The sequence below is a fragment of the Molothrus ater genome, chromosome 24 (genome assembly GCF_012460135.2).
Source record: "Molothrus ater isolate BHLD 08-10-18 breed brown headed cowbird chromosome 24, BPBGC_Mater_1.1, whole genome shotgun sequence".
NCBI classification, from domain to species: domain Eukaryota; kingdom Metazoa; phylum Chordata; class Aves; order Passeriformes; family Icteridae; genus Molothrus; species Molothrus ater.
This window is the reverse complement of record NC_050501.2, coordinates 231,070-250,026: the sequence shown is the minus strand read 5'-3', so window position 1 is coordinate 250,026 and position 18,957 is coordinate 231,070. Positions and strand designations below refer to the sequence as shown.

General features: G+C 48.3%; 1 protein-coding gene across 1 annotated transcript; it reads right to left on the bottom strand.

Annotated features, from left to right (window-relative positions):
- Nucleotides 1-306: 306 nt before the first annotated feature.
- LOC118695623 (CCN family member 2-like) lies at nt 307-12,373 on the bottom strand. Its single transcript, XM_036397271.1, has 5 exons — nt 12,311-12,373; nt 6,772-6,985; nt 2,818-3,069; nt 1,187-1,395; nt 307-998 (listed from the first exon to the last, which is right to left on the bottom strand). The coding sequence occupies exons 1-5, from the start codon at nt 12,371-12,373 to the stop codon at nt 687-689; spliced, it is 1,050 nt and encodes a 349-aa protein (XP_036253164.1). The 3' UTR covers nt 307-686.
- Nucleotides 12,374-18,957: the final 6,584 nt, after the last annotated feature.

Sequence of the window (18,957 nt, the reverse complement as noted above, 5' to 3'; positions counted from 1 at the left end):
CAGTGCCATTTCTGACAAGATTAGGAAGAAATTCCTCCCTGTGAGGCTGGTGAGGCCCTGCCACACCAGCCCAGAGAAGCTGTGGCTGCCCCATCCCCATCCCTGGAAGTGTCCAAGGCCAGGTTGTACGGGGCTTGGGGCAGCCTGGGTTAGTGGAAAGTGTCCCTATCCATGACAGGGGGTTGAAACAAGATGAGCTTTAAAGTGCCTTTCAACCCAGACCACTCCATGGTTCTATGAAATGTTCATCAAGGCACTAAAAGCTGCTCAGAGCAGCACCTTCAGGGGACACACCTTGGTCTGGCAGCCTGGTCTACCCCCAGTTAATGCTGGAAGAATTCTCAGGGTCTGAATCAGGAATTGTGCTCTGTCTGGAGACAGGCGGGAGCCACATGATCTTGAACCACTCTCTCTTCTGGCCAGCAGGAATACAGATCAAGTTTGCAGCTCAAGCCTGTTTCTGGTTCCTTCACTGACCTTTGCACACTGTGCATGGGGGTCAGGGGCTGGAGAAGCTGCAGCTCCTCCCTCGGCTCATTGGGAAAACCACAGGGACTGCTGGTGTGAATGGTGCTGCTGTGGAAGGCACAGCCCCTCACAGAAGGGGAAGAGGCTGCATTGGCCAGGACACAGCCACGAAAGCACTGCAGAGCGCTCCTGCACACCTCAGATCTGGCAAGACAGGGCTATTGCTGCTCAATCTTGACGTGGTCTCCGATCATCCAATGCTGATATGTCGCCAGGAAGATGTCATTGTCTTGGGGACAGTCGTAGTGGCAGGAGCACATCTTGATGAACATCATTTTTCTCTTGAAGAAGTCCCCCTCGGGGCAGCGGAACTCCACGTCCACCGTGCTGGTCAGGAATGGGGTGCAGCAGCGCCCATCCGAGCAGCTGCCGCAGAACCGGGGCCGGTAGGAGCGGGTGCTGGTGCATCCTGAAAACTCGAAGTGGAGGCTCTGGCGCTGCTTTGGGGTCTGCACACACTTCTTCCCCTTCTAGGGAGAAAGCAGATGAATTACCATGGACATGACAGGAAAGATGCATTGAGGCCTGTGCTCTGACCCCATCACTGGGCAATGGGACACAGAGGAAGTGGAAGCATAGAGCCAGGATCATTCCCAAGGCTGTCCCCAGCATTTGGGGTGCTGTGTCCCCTATCTTCCAGCACCGTACCTCACCGTACCTTGGTTTTCTCCATGGAGAAGTCGCAGGGCCGGACCGTGCAAAGCCGGGTCTCCTTCTCCAGGCGGCACTGGGGATTGTTGTTGGTCACACGGGTGGAGATGCCCATTCCACAGCTCCGGGAGCACGTGCTCCACTCTGTGGTCTGCACCAGGCAGTTCTCCTGCAGGTTGTTCAGCTCTGGCCTGTGAGCTGGATCCTTCCTGAAAACTGAGCCATGAGGAAGAGACACAAGGCAAGGCTTAGGGCTTTGGACAAAGAGTGGCAGCTCCATGGCTGCTCCCAACTCAGTTTAACACTTCAGGAACATCAGCAAACGTCTGGCCCATCCCATGAGATGCTTGGCCTCTCAGCAGGAAGGGGATGCAGGTGGGCAGGGGCCATTTCCTACATAGCCCGGCTCCAGACAGGTCTGCTGGGACACTTCAGGACACAGAAGCTTTCCCATAGCACCGCTGAGGTTTCACTTTGTATCGGGTCTGGCTGAGCTGGAGTTGATGTTCCCAGAGCAGCCATTCCAGCGCTGTGCTCTGCAGTGGGAGCTGGAAAGGTGTTGGTAACACACCAGTGTTTTTGGCTACTGCTGGGCAGGGCTGGCACAGCATCAGTGATGTCTCTCCAACATTCTCCCCCCAATCAAGGGGCTGGGAGTGGGCAAGATCCTAGGAGTGGACACAACCAAGACAGCTGACCCAAATTCACCACAGGGATATTCCAGACTGTATGATGTCAGGTCAGATATAAAAGCTAAGAAAAGCAGGAGGAAGAGGGGGAGGGGGAAATTGCTATTCACAATGCTTGGCTTCTGGTGCAACTGCTCCATGTGCTGAAGTCCTGCTTCCTAGAAAGTGGCTGGACACCACTTGATGATGGGAAGTAAAGAATAAATCTATTCTTTTTCTCTTTGCTTGTGCACATGCAAACTTTCACTTTTCCTTTAATAAACTGCCTTATCTCAACCTACAAGTCACTTTCCATTTATTTTCTCCCCTGTTGTATCGCACTAAATAGTTATTTAGTTGTTTGCACTGGGTGTTTGGTAATTTGCACTGTTCACATGATTTGTATCCTATGACCACACGGTCTTCCTCTTTCCTCCCCAACAAGTGCCAGCCCTGGTGGTCTCTTCCCTCGTTTACGTGTCCCCTCGCCACTCCTCACTGGTATCCCACTGGCAGTGGTCCTCTTCCTCTGCCCCCATTCCCTGGATATAAAAGTCTCCTGCCATCAGGCAACACCCTCTTTCCCATCTTGGGAGTTGCCTGAGTCTGAGGTGTGTCCTCCAAGTCAATAAGCAGAGGACATTTGTCCCCATGTGGAGAAGAGCGCTTCCAGTCTTTTGCCTTCATCCATGTAAGCTCATGTGTGCTAAGGTCTGTAGCTAGCCGGATTGGACCCAAACAGCCCGTCCAGACACGGTTCTTACACTCCCCCTTGTCCAGCTGGGAAGGGGACTGATAGAGCAGCTGGGTGGGCTGGACCTAGTGTTTAGCTCTGGAACCCAACACTTGGTACTCACCCCCATCATGATGATGCACAAAGCCACCCCCAGCCCCAAACCAGTCAGTGCTCCAAATCTACCCCTCTTCCCCAGGAAACAGCTCCCAGCCCCATCCCATGTGCCCCACTGACCTGCCGTGGCTGTTCCAAAGCGGTTATCCTCGCTGCCCTCCTCACACACCCACTCCTCACAGCACTTGTTGTGGAACTTCACCCTCCGGGGCGTGGGGCACTCTGGGGACGGCAGGCGCAGGTCATCGGAGCAGAGCAGGATGCAGCCGATGGCCCCGTCCATGCAGATGCACTGCAGCTTGCATGTGGGCTGGAAGCTCTCCCCATTGAGGTAGATCTTGCCCAGCAGGTCACATGTCGCACCCTCATGAGCTGGGGGAGGAAGAGGAGGAGAAGGAGGAGTAAGCAGAAGGCTGAAGCCTTGCCTTGGGGACACAGAGCTCCTGAGGAGGGATAGAGCCCATCCTCCCCTGCTTTGCCATCCCAGTGCTGCATATGTCATATTTGCCTCCCTGGACCCCAGGCACCCCATGACACTGATTTTTCAGAAGTGCTGGTCCTCCCAAAATTCTCTAGAAAAATTTCTTTTCCACCTGGATGAGCTACTAAGTATGATTTTGTCTTTGGTGCCTGTAAAGAGCCTGTTTCTCTGTCAGAGTTCTTCCCAACCAGCTCAGAGTGACAAGTCAGTGGTGCTGTGCAAGACGTTCCTGACATGTCATGTGAGCATGGCTTTGCTCCTCAGTACTCCTGGGATACCAATAGGCAACACTCTTCTAAGAACGGCTGGTTCCCCCATGCAAATGGTACCTACAAATGAAAATGACACTTTGGGCTGATGACCTTTTTGGCCCCTCTATGATGCACAAATCTCTTCCTCCTTTCAGTCCCAATTTTTTCCAGTTCTCTCTTTTCTGATCTCTGGATCTCTCATCACCAGACCTCCTTCCAGTCTCTGCCTCCTTCCAAATAAAACTTAAATGAGCAAAAAAAAAAAGGAAACAATATCTGACACAGAGCAGGAACCTTTACTCTGCAGGCACAACAACGCTCCCAAGTTCTTATGACTGCATTAGCCAGAACTTTCGCACTGGAAGCTTTCCAGGAGAAATCTCTTAGCTGATTAAGATCAAGAATGTTTTCAAGAAGAACCAACTGAACCATCTGACATGAAAGATTTCCTTTATGCTCAACCGAAGTACTCGTGGGATAGTATCCACAGAGGGAAGCATTTTGCTCTGGTAATTATTTTGATTTTGATACTATGAAGATGAAATATTTTGATAGAATGGAAAGGGAAAGTTTTGGCACAGCCAAATGAGTATTCTAAATAAGTCATGGAAAATTTTGAGGTTTTTAAAAAAATACCTTTTTTTTTTTTTTAATTTAATATCTTTTTTTTTCTCTCAGCCTGAAATTAAATGTTGAAATCTCAGAGTTTTCACAAGTCAGAAATCTTGATTTTGGACAGTTTTCAGCAGCTGCTGTTTTCTGCAATCCTGAATCCTAAAAAAAAAAAGCAAATTTAAAAATCCACGCAAACCTTTATGGGGAAGTTACCAAAAGGAAGGATTTTTGACTGCTTGTGGAGGCTTCCCAGGAAACCTGATCTGTTTTCCCCTAGGTCCTGCTTGCCCAGGGACACTGTTTCAGATAGAAAGTGTTTGAATCAAACAAGGAGTAAGAATCTCTTTCCATCCCATCCCTATCCCTTGAGGGGACACAAATCCTTCTGGACTGTTCCTATTAAGACATGCATCTCATCTTGCAACTCTTTTACAATGTCGTTGGGATAAAAATACTCCTGTGCTCCAACTTCAACATTTCAAAATCCTCACTTTATCCATTAAAGTGGAAGCCACCCATCCACCCTCCCTCTATACAACCATTCATACTTATTTTTAAACTCTCTTCCATCTCAGTGAGCAGATCATGCCGTTCCCTCTCCTCCCTCCCCTCCCAAAGAATAGCAGCCTGCTCCAGGGGTTGATTTTGTTTTCCAAACTCAATCCCTCTGTTGTGCCCTTCATTGCCCTCCATGACCTCCCTTTCCCTCTGACCTGGTCCCATTAAGGCTCCGAAAAGACAGCTCCCATTAAGTGATCCAGCTCTTTATTCCCTGGCTCTGCCTGGCACCACCCACACCCAACCACCAAGCCCAGCCAAGGAGACTTTTTGCCCTTTTCCTCAGGGGATATGGCATCGCTGAAAGAGCTGCTCTGTAAAGCTCTACCAGCTCCCTGCACTCCCTATCACCTGCAGGACCCCTGCTTTAGCGTTACTACAGGATCCTGTCTACCTTTCTGGTACTCCGAGGTCTCTGCAGGAAGGAAAGGATTCCTCTGGAATATGTGGAATGTGATAATATTACACAAATATAAAATTAGTTTCCCTCTGATGGTTCCCTTCCCATCTCTCCCAATACAGCCTACAGACTGGTCTCAACTGAGATACTTTTCTCTTGATACCTCAGCTCTTTTCTCCTTCTAGCACATCTGCTTATTTGGATAAATTTAAGTCAAAACATTGATCCTTCCTTTCCTCTGACTCACTCCTCCAGCTTCCTTCAGTGCCTCCAAAATCCCTCCAAAATCTTCCAACAGATGTGGACATCATAAAAACATCACCCAAGGATATTATGGCCCAAATCCTCAGCCCATTTTAGAAATAAATCCTGGACTGTGTTCACTGCAGTTTTTGCTGTGAAAAGCTTAATTTCTTATTTAAAACCAGGAAGGATAGTTGTGTCTGCAAGTCTGATTTCCTCCACAGCAGGATCTGGGACTCTCACTCCAAAATGTTTGGATCAAACCTGGATGTCTGATGAATACAAAGCACCTTTATTAGAATGATTTCAAGGCTTCACGGAGAGATTTTGTAATGGTGTCTCCCATACTCCTGAGGAAATTGTTCCTGTGATTTTGCTACCTTTTCTTCACAAACAGACACCTCATTCCCATTTGGAATGAGGCAGCATGCAGCTCACACCTGCTGGATGTCATCACACCTGTGTTTGCCTTATTAAGCTTCAATCCTCAGCTCTCAGGTGTTTCAATGTCTGCAGAAAGTACCAGGAGCTCCAAAAACCATGGCTTCAAAAAAATTCCCCAAACTGGGGAATGAAAATGAAGCAACTTGTAAAAACTTCTTGAAGGACTAAACACCAACAAATTAGACTCAGTTAGACAAGGGCTAGGGATAAATGGGATATTGAGAAGAAATTCTTCCCTGTGAGGCTGTTGAGGCCCTGGCACAGGGTGCCCAGAGAAGCTGTGGCTGCCCCAGTCCTGGAAGTGTCCAAGGCCAGGTTGGATAAGGCCTGGAGCAAACTGGGATAGTGTCCCCACCCATGGCAGGGGCTGGCTCAAGAAGAGCTTTAAGATCCTTTCCAAGCTAAACTGTTCCATGATACAATGATTCTGTCTCAGGTTGGCGCTGGATCATTTCCAGAGACATCCAGTGCTGTGGCCAAACATTTCCCTAAGTACTCACAATAAACTGCCAACTCTTAGGTCTTCCTGACTATTTTGAAAATCTTGAATTTAAGAAAAAAAAGTTGGCTCCTGTCAGAGATGGGGCAGAGGAGTCCAGGAGGTTGCAGAAATACCTCTGGACTCCTCTATATATATATATATTTATATATTTATTTTCCTCTATACCAAAATAATTTCTGCTTGCTTCAGAAGGAACTACTAAAAGAAAAAAACATTTTTTTTCTTTTCTAGCTGAAAAGAGGTGTTGGGAGAGAAAGCAATTTCTGCGTTTGTATTACCTGGCTCTGGAATTCTCATGTTCCACAGAGACACAATGTGGTGAAGGAGCTATTCAGTTCTTCCCACCCATATGCTGTGGCCAGAAATACACTGTCACAAGACACAGGAAAGTCCCACAGCCCCACTCATGCCTCGCTGGAGCTGTGAGACGCCAGCTGTGTCTGTGCCAGGGGATCTGCTGTTCCCACGCTGGCACTGATCTCCCACCATGGCACTGGATGAAGCGCCAAGGAAATTCTGATGGGTGCTCTGGGGAGGCACCATGGAAAAAACACACAAGGACAGAACCTGCAGCTCTCACCTAAGCAGATCCCACTGCCTCTGTGGATTTTTGAGAAGTCACAGTAGAGTCCCTTGTGATGGTCACAGGGCCTGTGCAAGGAGCAGAGCTCACCCAGCTGCTGGGCACACACCTTGCAGCAGCCACAGGCATCCCACACGTGGCTGGTACCTGCAGGGCACTGCAGAGGTTGGGAGGGACACTGGCATGGGAACATGCAGGCCTGTGGTTCTACCTGGAAGGCAAAAAGCCATGGAGAGAATGAGTCTATTGCAAGGCAGCTGGATAGGGAGAGGAAAAACATGTCTCTGCTGAAAGCACAGATATCCCAGAAGAGAAGGGGACCAGCCAGAGGGGTGTATGCAGCTCCCAGGTACTCACAGGACTCATGTTTTCCTCATCCCTATTTCATCTGGAGCTCAAGGGGGGAAAAAAAAAATTAGATGTCTCTTGGAAGCAGATCCAAACCAAACAGGACAAGCAGTAGCTCAGAGTCCCCAGCACAGCTCACCCTCTCTGGAAGCAATAAAGTAGTAATCATTAACAGCAAGGAATTCCAGCTTTTACACAGGACAACCATCAAAGCCTCTCTACCAGCATCAGACCCAGTGGAAGCTGAAAAAGCAATGTGCACAGCAACAGGACTTGCCCAAAGCCAGGCAGTAGGACTGTGGGGATGCTGAAAACCAGCCCAGAAGCTTGCAAGTTTCATTTTGTCCCCTGCATCTCACACTTTCTTCCTTATTACATGCGCCCTCTCCTTTTTCCAAGGAACCCAGCATAACCAACCTTCCTTGGGACCTTGTGAGTGCACAGATGCCCCCCTTTGGCAGCACTTCACTGGACAGCCCTTGAAACACACCCTTGGCTTCATGACACTTCAGACACCAAACAGAGACCAGCTGAAGTAGGATTACCTGCTCTGGAAAACCCAGATGGGTCCAGCATCCCAGTCACTGAGTGTGTGCCATCCCTGTCCTGCATCAGCTCAGAGCAGGAACACCAGCTCAGCTCTGGCTGTGCGCAGATTTGGGCAAGATGTAACAACCTGACTGTGAACAGTGCAGAACATGTGGTCTCTAGAGATCCTCTGAAACCTCCTCAGAAACATCAGTGCCAGCTGCAGCCGGGTTTACTGTTCAGATCCTGCCCATCCAAATTCCCCCTTGCCCCGCTCCATGCATCGTCCACTATTATGGACACAGCTCAGCTCCCACCCAGGGCTGACACAACCCTGGCACATGGATGATGCCACCAAAACACTCTGGGATCCTGCACTGCTATGATCAGGGTGGAGAGGGAAGCATACAGTGAGGCAGACCCCTCACAGCTCTGCTGTCACCCCAGGAGAGCAGCAGCTGAGCTGGTAATAGCCTTGAGGGCAGCAGGGAAGGGCACACACAACTGGAACAAGTCAAAAAATATGTCTTGTTATGGCTCTGTTTGCACTTTTCAGATCCCATCCAGCCCTCACTTGTGAAATAGCTTCCTTGAATATTGTGTCTGTCACTAATCAGAGTAGGAAAAATTTTCCAGCTATTTTTACTGTTGCTCTGACTTTAGTTCATGTGGGGTCAGAATGTGCAACCTTCTTTGTACAGCTGTGTCACCAACACAGCACTGTGGGACTGGGATTGGGCTAAATATTCCCTCAAAGTCATGGAATATCTCAAGTTGGGAGGGACCCACAAGGATCATGGAATACCACCCCTGTCCCTGCACAGACACCCCAACAATCCCACCCTGTGCCTGAGAGTGTTGTCCAAAGGCTCCTGGAGCTCTGGCAGCCTTGGGGCCGTGCCCATTCCCTGGGGAGCCTGGGCAGTGCCAGCACCCTCCAGGGGAAGAACCTTTCCTGATCTCCATCTAAACCACTCCTGAAAGAGCTCCAGCCATTCCCTCTGGTGGTCCCAAGGGGTGAGTCTTTCTAGAGTCTCCCTGCTCAACAGGAATCAGCGTAATTCTCCTGGATAACTCCTAGCACTAAGTATTTTGGAAACAAGCCTCTCCAGCCTGCAGCCCAACTGTTCCCAGCCGACTGTCCTGGAGCCACGCACCAGAACTTGGCATGTCCCAGGAATCAATTCCCAACTGCTGAAGTGCATTAAAAGAACTAAAAATACAGAAATCTTCCCTACTTTTTCCCAGCTCCACCTGCTGGAGATGCCAAGGAACCCAGATGAGTTGGAGTGGGCGTGTGAGACCACACAAGAGACAAAGCATTCCTAATGTGGGATCTATATAAAGACTTAATCCATGCACTTAAGAAAAAATAATGATAACAAGCATTTTCCAATGCAGTGTCAGCCACAGGCCATAGAAAGAAACACTCCCAAAATAGTTCTGCTGAAATGCAAACCAAACCAAGCTCTTTGGGGATAAGAGAATGCAACAGCTTTAAACCCAACTGAGTTGTCTCACCTCTGGAAATGTCCAAGACCAGGTCAGACAGGGCTTGGAGCAACCTGGTCTAGTGGAAGGTGTCCCTGCTCATGACAAGGGGATAGAACTGGATGATCTTCAAGATCCCTTCCAACCCAAACCATTCCATGATTCCACAATTCTGTGGGTTTTTTCCCCATCCTCATTAATCATTGCTGGCACTAGTTATTTCCTTAATAACTCACGCACATAAACCAGCCCACCTGGTTTTACCTTCTGTTCACAGCAGCCTCACTTCCTCATTGTATCATAGCTGCTTTTCAGCAGGAGAACATCTGGATTCAGATCTCTGTTGCATCAGAGACCAGCTGGTGACCCTGCACCCACCTATGCTGTACCTCAGCTCCCCCAGACATCAGCTCCAAAGCCCAATTCATCATGATTTTCAGGACCCTTCTAAATACTCCCAGATGCTCCCACCAGTTGGCTCAGATGTGTCTCCCTCCATTGCCCAGGAGGTGTTGGGGCTCCTGTTTGCTGGTTTTATTGCTGAGCAAAGTCAGCCCAAGCTATTTATAATTCCTGCTGCTCTCCAAGGCCTGGAAGAGGAGGGAATGAGCTAGAATGGGGTTTGGCTCACATACACCCAACAGCCAGAGCACTGAAAAACTGCCTGGCCAGGGAGGCTCTCAAGTGGGAAAAAGTCAATGTTCAACCAACTTCCTTGAGCCCTCCATTACTGAATTTTCTTTCAGAGAGGCTGAATAGTGGATTATATTGGTTTTGCATGGAGCACCCTTCACCCTGCATTCTTTCCAAGGGCTGCTTCTCATTATTCTGCCCAAAGAACTACCCTAAAACTGCCCCAAAGAACTCCATAAACCGTTCCCAAGAACTGCCAGGATTGGAATTCAGGGCTTTGTTGCAGACCCAAAGGTAACACAAAGCCCAATATTTCCACATAACCTGCCACTGACCTGGGTCCAGAGGGATTCAACTCAGAGAATATTTCATTTTCTTCCATCTGTGTCACTGTCAAGTAAGAAACGACACAGACTCACCAGAAGGCTAGTTTGCACAGCACCTCACTTTACTTTGAATTCTCTCTTTTTATACACTGTTCCAGTACAGATAGATCAGACTGGTCAATAATCAATACATTTCACCTGATAGATGTTTTGTTAATTAGCCATTCTTATAAATAATTGTTGAGAAAAACAGGAAAACAGAGTGGGAAAACACCACCTGCAGGTTGTTTATAATAATAAGCTATCATTGTTTATCTTCAGCTCCCTAAAGTCTGACAAGCCAATTCTGGGAAAACTTATCTAGTTTTCTTACTCTCTGACCAGGCTGTCACATCCATGCCTCTGCAGAAAGGGTTGCCCCAAAACTCACTTCTGCCTTCACCGGGCATACTCTTGACTTCAAGTTCACGACAACTTTGACCTGGCTTCTGTTGAGGTTTGCAGAGCATTTCTGTGAACTCTGAGAGCAGCAGAACAAAGCTGAGATCAAGGCCATGGATTTAAGAAGGTTTTAAAGCCTGGAATGTTGGCTCTCCTGGCTTTTCTGACAGCTCTTGCATCCATCACAAACACTGTGTGTGAAGCTGTGGGACCTCCAGAACCCCTGAGTGATGGCCAAGCCACAGCAGAAGTGCCAACACTCAGACCAGAGGATTCCCCTGCTCTGCTCTACTCCATTGTGTTCTCCACCTCTGACTCCCCAGAGCTGTCTGCTCAGCTGACAAGCCATAACAAGCTCCCTCCCAACTGCCAAAATCAAACCCAGTTACCTGCAGGTAAGAAAAACTGAGAATGTTCTTCCTGCTTCATATTTACATAAAACCTCTTCCCCTGCACCTTTTTGAAGGTATGAGTGCTGCAATGTGAGCTTCCACCACTGCAGCAGGTTCGTGTCACTGTCTGGATTTCTCATTCCTGACCAATGTCTACAGGAGCCCAGGGAACCAGCTAAGGGAGCCAAACCAAAGAGGATGTTTTAAAATATGTTTGGGCTCATTTTGATCCCACTGCACTCAGAGGGCAGGAAAAGGTGAATTTTGAGCTGAGCTAGGTGTTTGCAAAGAGCTTTGGGAGCCAGGGGTTAATGCTGCAAGGTAGAGGTGATATAATAAACACTCAGCTGGTTCTTTTAGTGCTCCAAGACTAAGCAGCCAAAACACAGCTATTCATCCTTCAAACTCCAAATGACTGTGGATAACCTCTGCTCTCTCTCCATCTCAGGCTCTAAAGATGCCTTCCTACAGCTGCTGCAGCACATATAACAGCTCCTTTGGAGAGACAAGAACCAGGGACCTCCTTCACAGACAGAGCACAGGGATACAGACACCTGCCCAGGATGAGCCTAAACACAACTCACAGTAATCCTGGAGCTACTCCCACCTCTGAACAACACAGAAGAGAGATTCAGGAGTAACAGCTCTCATTTTCTGCCTTAATCCACAAAGCATCACAGAATCATTAAGGTTGGAAAAGACATCAAAGGTCACTGAATCCAACCTAATGCTTAAAGAAAGTCAAAACTCACATTTCTGAGCATTTGACATTGAGGTTTAGGGAAAATCACCTGTCTCAGAGTGGTAACCAAGAGTCACAGTGGTGGGATTACTTGTTATTGTTTATATGAGCGATGTGGTGCTGCCACAGCTGAGCCAGAGTAAGAATCAAGATGCCCACCCTAAATGGCAGCTGTTTCCCTTAGACTGCAGCCCAGTTAGCATTCTTGGCAGGAAAAGGGCTGGCACACACTAAGTACTGCTAGGAGCAATCCAACAGACCTCACCAACCAGGAACTGATTGCCTCTCTCACCTCAACAAGCCCTGCAAGGGGCTCTGTGAACCCAGTTTCACTGAGCCAAAAAAGCACTTACAGCAACCAGGGCCGATTTCTGGCTTCCAGGAGTAGAAGGAAACAAAACCCGTTCCCACGTGCCAGGAGCTCTGAGACCCGTGGAAGACACACGTTACACGGGGGAGCCCCCAGTGTGATTTAGGTACCCAGGACGTTTGCATCACTCTGCTCCCAGCCCAGCTCCCCTCGGAAACTCGGGAGCAGCTGTCAGCCGGGAAGAGTCTCTGAGCCCAAAGCCCTCGCATGCATCGAAGCAAGAAGCTGCAGTGCCCAGGCAGAGCTGCTGCAGGGCCGTACGTACCCAGCCAGGGAAGAGGAGGAGCAGGAACAGGGTCCGGGGCACTGTCCCCAAGCTGCCAGGCATCCCGAGTACTGCGAAGGGCAGGGATCCAGACTGCCGGCTATTCCCTCCCCCTCCTTCGGAGTTTCCCGTCTCTCTGGAGCAATCTGTGCATCAGCTTCTCTTTAAATATCCTCTGGAAGGGGCGGGCCCCGCGCTGAGTGACAGGCTGGAACGGAGCCCAAAAGGGTGCAACAAAAAATGCCCAAATTCCAGGGAGCACGAGTGGATTCCTGCGGCTCTGGCGGTTACGGGGCTGCCACCGCTGCCTGCAGCTTGGTTACTTTCCAAGTGGGTAAATCAAACCCCAGTAAACGCAGGATTATTATTTTTAAATTTTTCCTCTTTCTACCTCCGATTATGAAGCTTGGCACAGCTTTCATGACACAGTCCCCCTTTGTTCCTTTTTGGCTGCAAGGGCTGAGGAGTGATGAAACAGAGATTTGTGGCACTCAGAGTCTGAGCAGGAGGGAGGGATGGGTAGTTTGGTGCTGTCAGGTACACATCTGGCTGTGCATCACCTGTCAGCTCTGGGGAATGAAAGTTTCGTGATTAGAACTCCTGCATGAGGAGCTGCATATTTCATAAGGCAATGAAAAGCTTCTGGATGAAAGTTTTTCATAAAGGGCAGAGGTTCCCCAAAGTGCTTTGGGATGGATGCAGGATCACACACATCTTTATCTGGGGTCATGATCCTTTCTGTTTGCTGCTGAAATACAGCACCAGGCTTGTGCACAGCCAGCACGGCAGACCTTTAGAGCATGAAAGTTGTTTTTTGTAATAAAGAGTCATTTTGTTTATTCCCAAAGAGCAAGCAGAGCACTGCCACGGAAGGAAGAGTGCAGCAGAGGGCACTCTTAATCCTTGCTGGCCAGGGTGGGACAGAGCAGTCAGATTTTGGACAGGAGCCTCTGTACATATGGAGTGACTTGAGAAAGATGGAGCCGTTCCTTAGGGTCAGGAAGCTTTCCTGGGGAGAAGTGGTACAAGGGATGGTACCTTCTTTGGGCCAATACAAAGCCAGGCCAGGAGCCCAGGCACTGTGCAATGCAGCCCCAGCATATCCCCATCCCAGCTGAGTGCTGGGAAACAAGACAGAAGATGGAAAAAAACACAGGGAATACATAGTAATCCTGGAGCCTCTTTCAGCCTCTTTCCTTCCTGCCTCCAAGGTAGGGCAGTTTCCCTGGGAATCAAGCCCTGCAATTCATCTAGGTCCTTTCAGGTTCCTGTGCAACACCAGATCAGCCTCCATGCTCCCTGTGCCCCCACTACTAGAAAGAGAAAACTCTGATTCCTAATTAATTAGCATTTGGAAATCCCCTTGGGTCTGGGGCTGGAGAGCATTAGCACAGTGCAAACCACCCCAGATGCAGCTTCTCCTCTTCCATGAGATGGGGGATTTCACAATCATGTCCATGATAGCCACCTCTGCTTGTGGCACACCAGATGATTATGTCTACACACAAAAGATTTCAGGTTCTGGAGATGCCATAAACATCCACTGCCTTCAGGAACTTTGGAGCTCCAGGCAGTCTGGCTGGAGATACATTCCTTCTCCTTTTGGAGGGCCCGAACTATGTTGTCACCTAAAATTAGCTGCTCACATTTCTCAGGACATTCTCCTGCTGCTTGTAAACAAGACAGGGATAAAGTGCTGCACACTTCTGGTCTCATTTTCTCACATGGCAAGAATATAAACCCCAGCTGAATTCTGACCCCTCCAGGGCCCCTGAAGATGGGAAGATGGCATATTTGTGGCTTTTTAAAAGGACAGTGTGTAATGTGTTGCTCAATCCATTCCTCCTTCTGTTAGAATAAGACATCCCCCTTTGTGCATTGACAGGACAAGGAGGAATGGCTTTAAGCTGTAAGAGGACAGGTTTAGATTAGATATTAGGAAGAAATCCTTCACTGTGAAGGATTTCTCACTGTGAGGCTGGTGAGGCTCTGGCACAAGTTGCCCAGAGAAGCTATGGTTGCTCTATCCCTAGAAGTGTTCAAGACCAGGGGTTGGACGGGGCTTGGAGCACACTGGGACAGTGGAAGGTGTCCCTGCCCATGGCAGGGGGTGGGACTGGATGAACTTAAAAAGTTCACTTCGAACCCAAACCATTCCATCATTCTCTGATTCTATAAGAAGCAGCAGCTGCACCTCAAACTGCGATCTTCCAAATTCTGCTTTAACATAAACCTGCTGTGTGACCTCGGATGAACTGTTCAGCCAAAATCCCAACACCACTCACTTGTCAGGAGTTCTGTGGGGAATATTCAGCAGTAAGCCAGCATTATGATGGCTGATTAAGTTTTCAACCTACAACAAAAGTAAAGAATAATTCGATTATAAATCATCCTTTCCAAGCTTCTCATCATCATCATCCACCTGAATGCTTCCACCTTCCCAGTGCAGTAAAATGTACCAAGTCCAGTCTTGTTCATCCTTCAAGCAACCTCTTGGATTATAGGAGCAGGATGTGAAGAAGTATCAGCTGGAGATCCCTTGATTTTGGGAGCTCGCTCCATGCATTGTGCAAGATTTTCGTAGGGCACTGGGAGAAACAAAACTACCCCTCATGCTAGAACCGAGCTGCAAACCCCTCTGGACATGCCAAGAGGTAAAAGAAGAACATGATGGTTGAGTGACTCAGAATGATCAAAGGCAGGACGCACCCAAGTTAACACCGATTTTTATTTCTTCCTTTTGCCTGAGCTGCCTCAAGTGAAGCAATAAAGATGTCAACCCTGCTTAAAATCTCCCCCAAGCAAAGAATAGTGGGTGTTTAATACACCTTGTTACATTCTTCTGGGTTCAGTCACCATGCCCAACCAGCAGCTTCTCTGGATTTATAGTTATTTGAAAAACAGATATTTAAATAATTGTTAAAAATCATGTCAGGCCAAAGAATAAAATGAAGGCAAGCATACACACAGTCTTTTGTCTCAGCAGGATCTCTACCCATGTCCCTCTACCTGCAGAAGCCAAAATAAAAGCTGCTACAAGCAGCATGGTACAGAGAATTGTGTTCACTCAGTCCTCAGTGACTTCAGAACTGTCTCCTGTCCCAGAGCTGCTGGGTCACCCCCAGAACACACTGGTGGCCTCTGGAGCCTTGCAGCAGGCTTGTGTTCTCACAGCTGGTCAGTTCTGGCAAAAGTTACCTCTGGAGTGGATGACAGGTCCTCATTCCCATTTGGGACTCCTTCGACTTGATGATATAAAACTCTTTTAACCTGATGACACCAAACACGAACCAGGTCCAGCAGAGATGGTGAGATCCATCCTACTCAATGGTCGGAAAAATGGTTCCATTTCCTTGGTCATTACCCAGCTAGTGCTGCCTGCTTGATGCATCCTGCTCCCACACTCAGGCTGGTCACAAGTGACAGATCCAGGGCCATGGAGGAGTCCTTTCCCTGCTTTTTGTTCCAGTCTGAGGATACAATGCAATTTTGAAGTTGGGCTCGGCCCTTTCACTTCTCTCCTGCTGGCACAGGGCTATGGTACTCAAGTGCCACTGGTGTTTTCTCCATCTGTGGTTTATTACTTGTAACAGAACAAAACCCACCAATGTCTCTCAAGGGTCTGTGTTTATTGCAAGGCTGGGAAGGAGTTCTGCTGGTCTGTGTGTCTTGGGTCAAGACAAATAAACAGCCCTGGATATTTTTGGGGCTCAATGTGGTTCCCAGAGAACTAACAGCTGAGAAGGGCTCTTCCAGACCTGAGTTTAAGTTAGTACTAATTCAGTGTGTCTAGAAGGGTATTTAGGGTCAGATTCATGCTGTCTAATTGAGAGGAAATTAATTAAGGCATCTCCATTTGTAGCCTAATCTCTCTAGGCTCCCTTTAATAAGTGAAGAAGAGCTGGGGCTCCTGAACAGCCTTCTGAGATCGCTGGCTCTGTTGTCCAAGTGCATCAGCTGTGGCACCACAGTAGTGGCTGTAAATTGTCAAAAGAAAGTGTCACAGAAATGCAGCACTGAGCAAAGGCTCAGTGCCTCACCTTGTCTAATTCCAACCTGGGTGCAATGGTTTCCCTTCCCTGTGGATGGAAAGGGCAGGAAAACAACCCCCTGCTCACTCCAGGACAGCCCTGCCGTGATGAAATGCTGACTGCAGGGAAACACCCGCTGGCTACAGCAGAGCTGGGATTCCCTCTTCCTAGCTTGCCAGATACACAGCCCCCAGACCACACTGCTGTGCCCATAGCAAAAGGGATGTCAGGCAGGGGACAAATTTTGTCTGTGGTTGCAGAGTTGACTTGTGAAATCCATAATTATATTAGTTCTGGGAGGAACTATTGTATTTGAGGATTTATTGTGACATTGAAGTTTATCAAGGGATGTGACACTTGGGATGGGTGAGGTGGCTGCTGATGCCCTTGTAAATATTATATATATATATAAACAATCTTAACATCGTAAGTCAGAAAGAGATGGTGCTCTGACAGAGCTGGCCAGCAAAAGCACATGTTCACTTCTAGGAAAAAAATAAATGCCACTCTGAAGCCTGATCTTGGCAGGATGCAAACCTCAGTTCTGCAGTACCAGAGTTACAGCCCAGAGCACCCAGGGGAAAGACACCAAACCCTATTTATCAAAACATGGGATCCTTGTTTCAGAACAGATGAACAGTGAGAAACTCAGCACTTCCAAGGACATCCATGCCACAAGACTGCAGTATGCCAGCAAGTGATCCCCTGAGACCCTTAACAACTGCAAAATTTGGATGTTTAGATACAAATGTGAGTCACCATCATGGCCAGGAGCATTTGTACCAAGGCACGGGCTTGCGCAAAACTGCAGGAGAACAAGCCCTTGGAAGAAACAGCTGCACCCACCTGTGAAACAGATGCTTCCTCAGGTTTTTCCACTTCTTAACTTACTGAATGCTTAATTATCCCGAAGGAAAACTGCAGGGAGGGAGGGCATGTTTAAGGTGGACTTGGACAGGATCATTTAAGGAGTCTGTCAGTGCCACAGGACTCTTCTGGAGCACAGCTCTGGTGTCTGTAACCACTCTGTGTCTCGGGGGGTTTGGTCCTCAACACCTGCTCAGGCGAGGCACAGCAGGATGTGCTGGAGGTAACATTGCTTGAGAGAAAGAAGGGACAAAGGGACCTCTCTCCAGTTATGGGCTATGAAATAACATTACTGGTTCTGCCTACAAATGCTGCTTTTTCTCATCCCATTTTATGGACACTGGGATCTGCCACCTCCTGAAGAAGCTGCAGCTCTGCCACAAGGACCAGGAGCCTCCTCTAGTGCCTGTGTCTACACAGCTCTATCCAAAAAGGTGCAAGGGTAAATTCTCTTCTGGATCCCATCCCTCCAAAGACCTCTAGCATCACCTAAGATCTTAGCCTTAAAATCCAGGACTCAGACAAAACAGCTCTGACATAGTTCTGTAATTCACACCAGCTGCACATCTCAGGAGCCTCAACAGGCAGCAACAAATCCCTGAGCTCTGGCAGCCTGGGAGGACCTGGAGGGGTGGGTGGCCCCCAGGATTTTTGTAGTTTTCATTAGAGGTTTGAGATTCCAACAGGTGCCTGCCCACACCTTTCCCATTCAGGTTTTGGAATTATTCCAGCTCATTACATGAAATTAGTGAATAATCTAAGTTGGAAGGACCCTTGGGTCATCTGGTCCTCCTGCAGCCCAAGCCCAGCCCTGAGGATAGAGAAGAGGGGTAGATTTCAGAGACCAGCAGGTCAGTGGGGTCCCCAGCTCACCCAGCTACTGCTCTGCCAGCCTTTCCTGTACACAGGAATCAGAGCACAGGAATCCTCGATTAGCTTCCAGCCCCCCTGAAACAAAGAGCTGGCACCTTTGGAGTGGCAGGGACTTCTCCCAGCTGAAGGGATTGTTAACCATAGAATGTAACACAGACATGTCCAAAATCAGCTGCAAACCTGCTGATTAAAGAGCAGCATCTTCCTCCAAAGGACTGTGTGGAGGAATGGCTACGTGATAGGGGCCACGTTCTGGACCAAGAATTGGGAGGATGCAGCTAATCTGGGTCCCTGCACCTGCAAAACACTGTGTCCTTGAGCATGGCTGTGGTACAATAACAAGTCGTAAGAGAGACATGAGAAACAGAGATGTAATCCCTAAGGTATGAGGAAGAGCTGATATTGTAGTATAGCCAATAGATTGCTTAGCTTGCAGAATATGTATGAGCTTATTACTTGTTGTGCATAAAAGTCTGATGCTCTCTTCAATAAACGAAGCTTGCTAAACATTCATATTGAGCGTCCAAGTTTCCCTCACCACGACAGGACTGCACAAGCTGAGTTACTAAACCTTAAAAATTATTTGGGAGATGTTAAGTGTGAGACTTTCACTTGCCTGTTCTTAATTCTTTTTGTTGTGGTTACATGTCGGAACTCAGTCCATCCCTCTGGGTGTCCAGAGTTGCCGAGGACCCCGCCGGGGGGCTGGAGACCCTGGCATGTAGCTCAAAACACCTAGAGATTTGATTTTGACCCCTGGAACAAGTTACCAGCTTTTTATGAGGACCTGAAAGTCACAGAGGTTTGAATAGTATAATAATAAAATTATCACAGGGTGAAAAATGTAGATTTTAGGATTTTTGGTATGGGGGTTAT

Coding starts and splice junctions, on each gene's coding strand:
- LOC118695623 (XM_036397271.1), bottom strand. CDS start 12,373: ATGCCTGGCAGCTTGGGGACAGTGCCCCGGACCCTGTTCCTGCTCCTC. Junction 3,070..6,771: donor AGGCAGTGGGATCTGCTTAG/GTGAGAGCTGCA, acceptor TTCCTCCCCCAG/CTCATGAGGGTGCGACATGT. Junction 999..1,186: donor TCTCCATGGAGAAAACCAAG/GTACGGTGAGGT, acceptor CTTTCTCCCTAG/AAGGGGAAGAAGTGTGTGCA.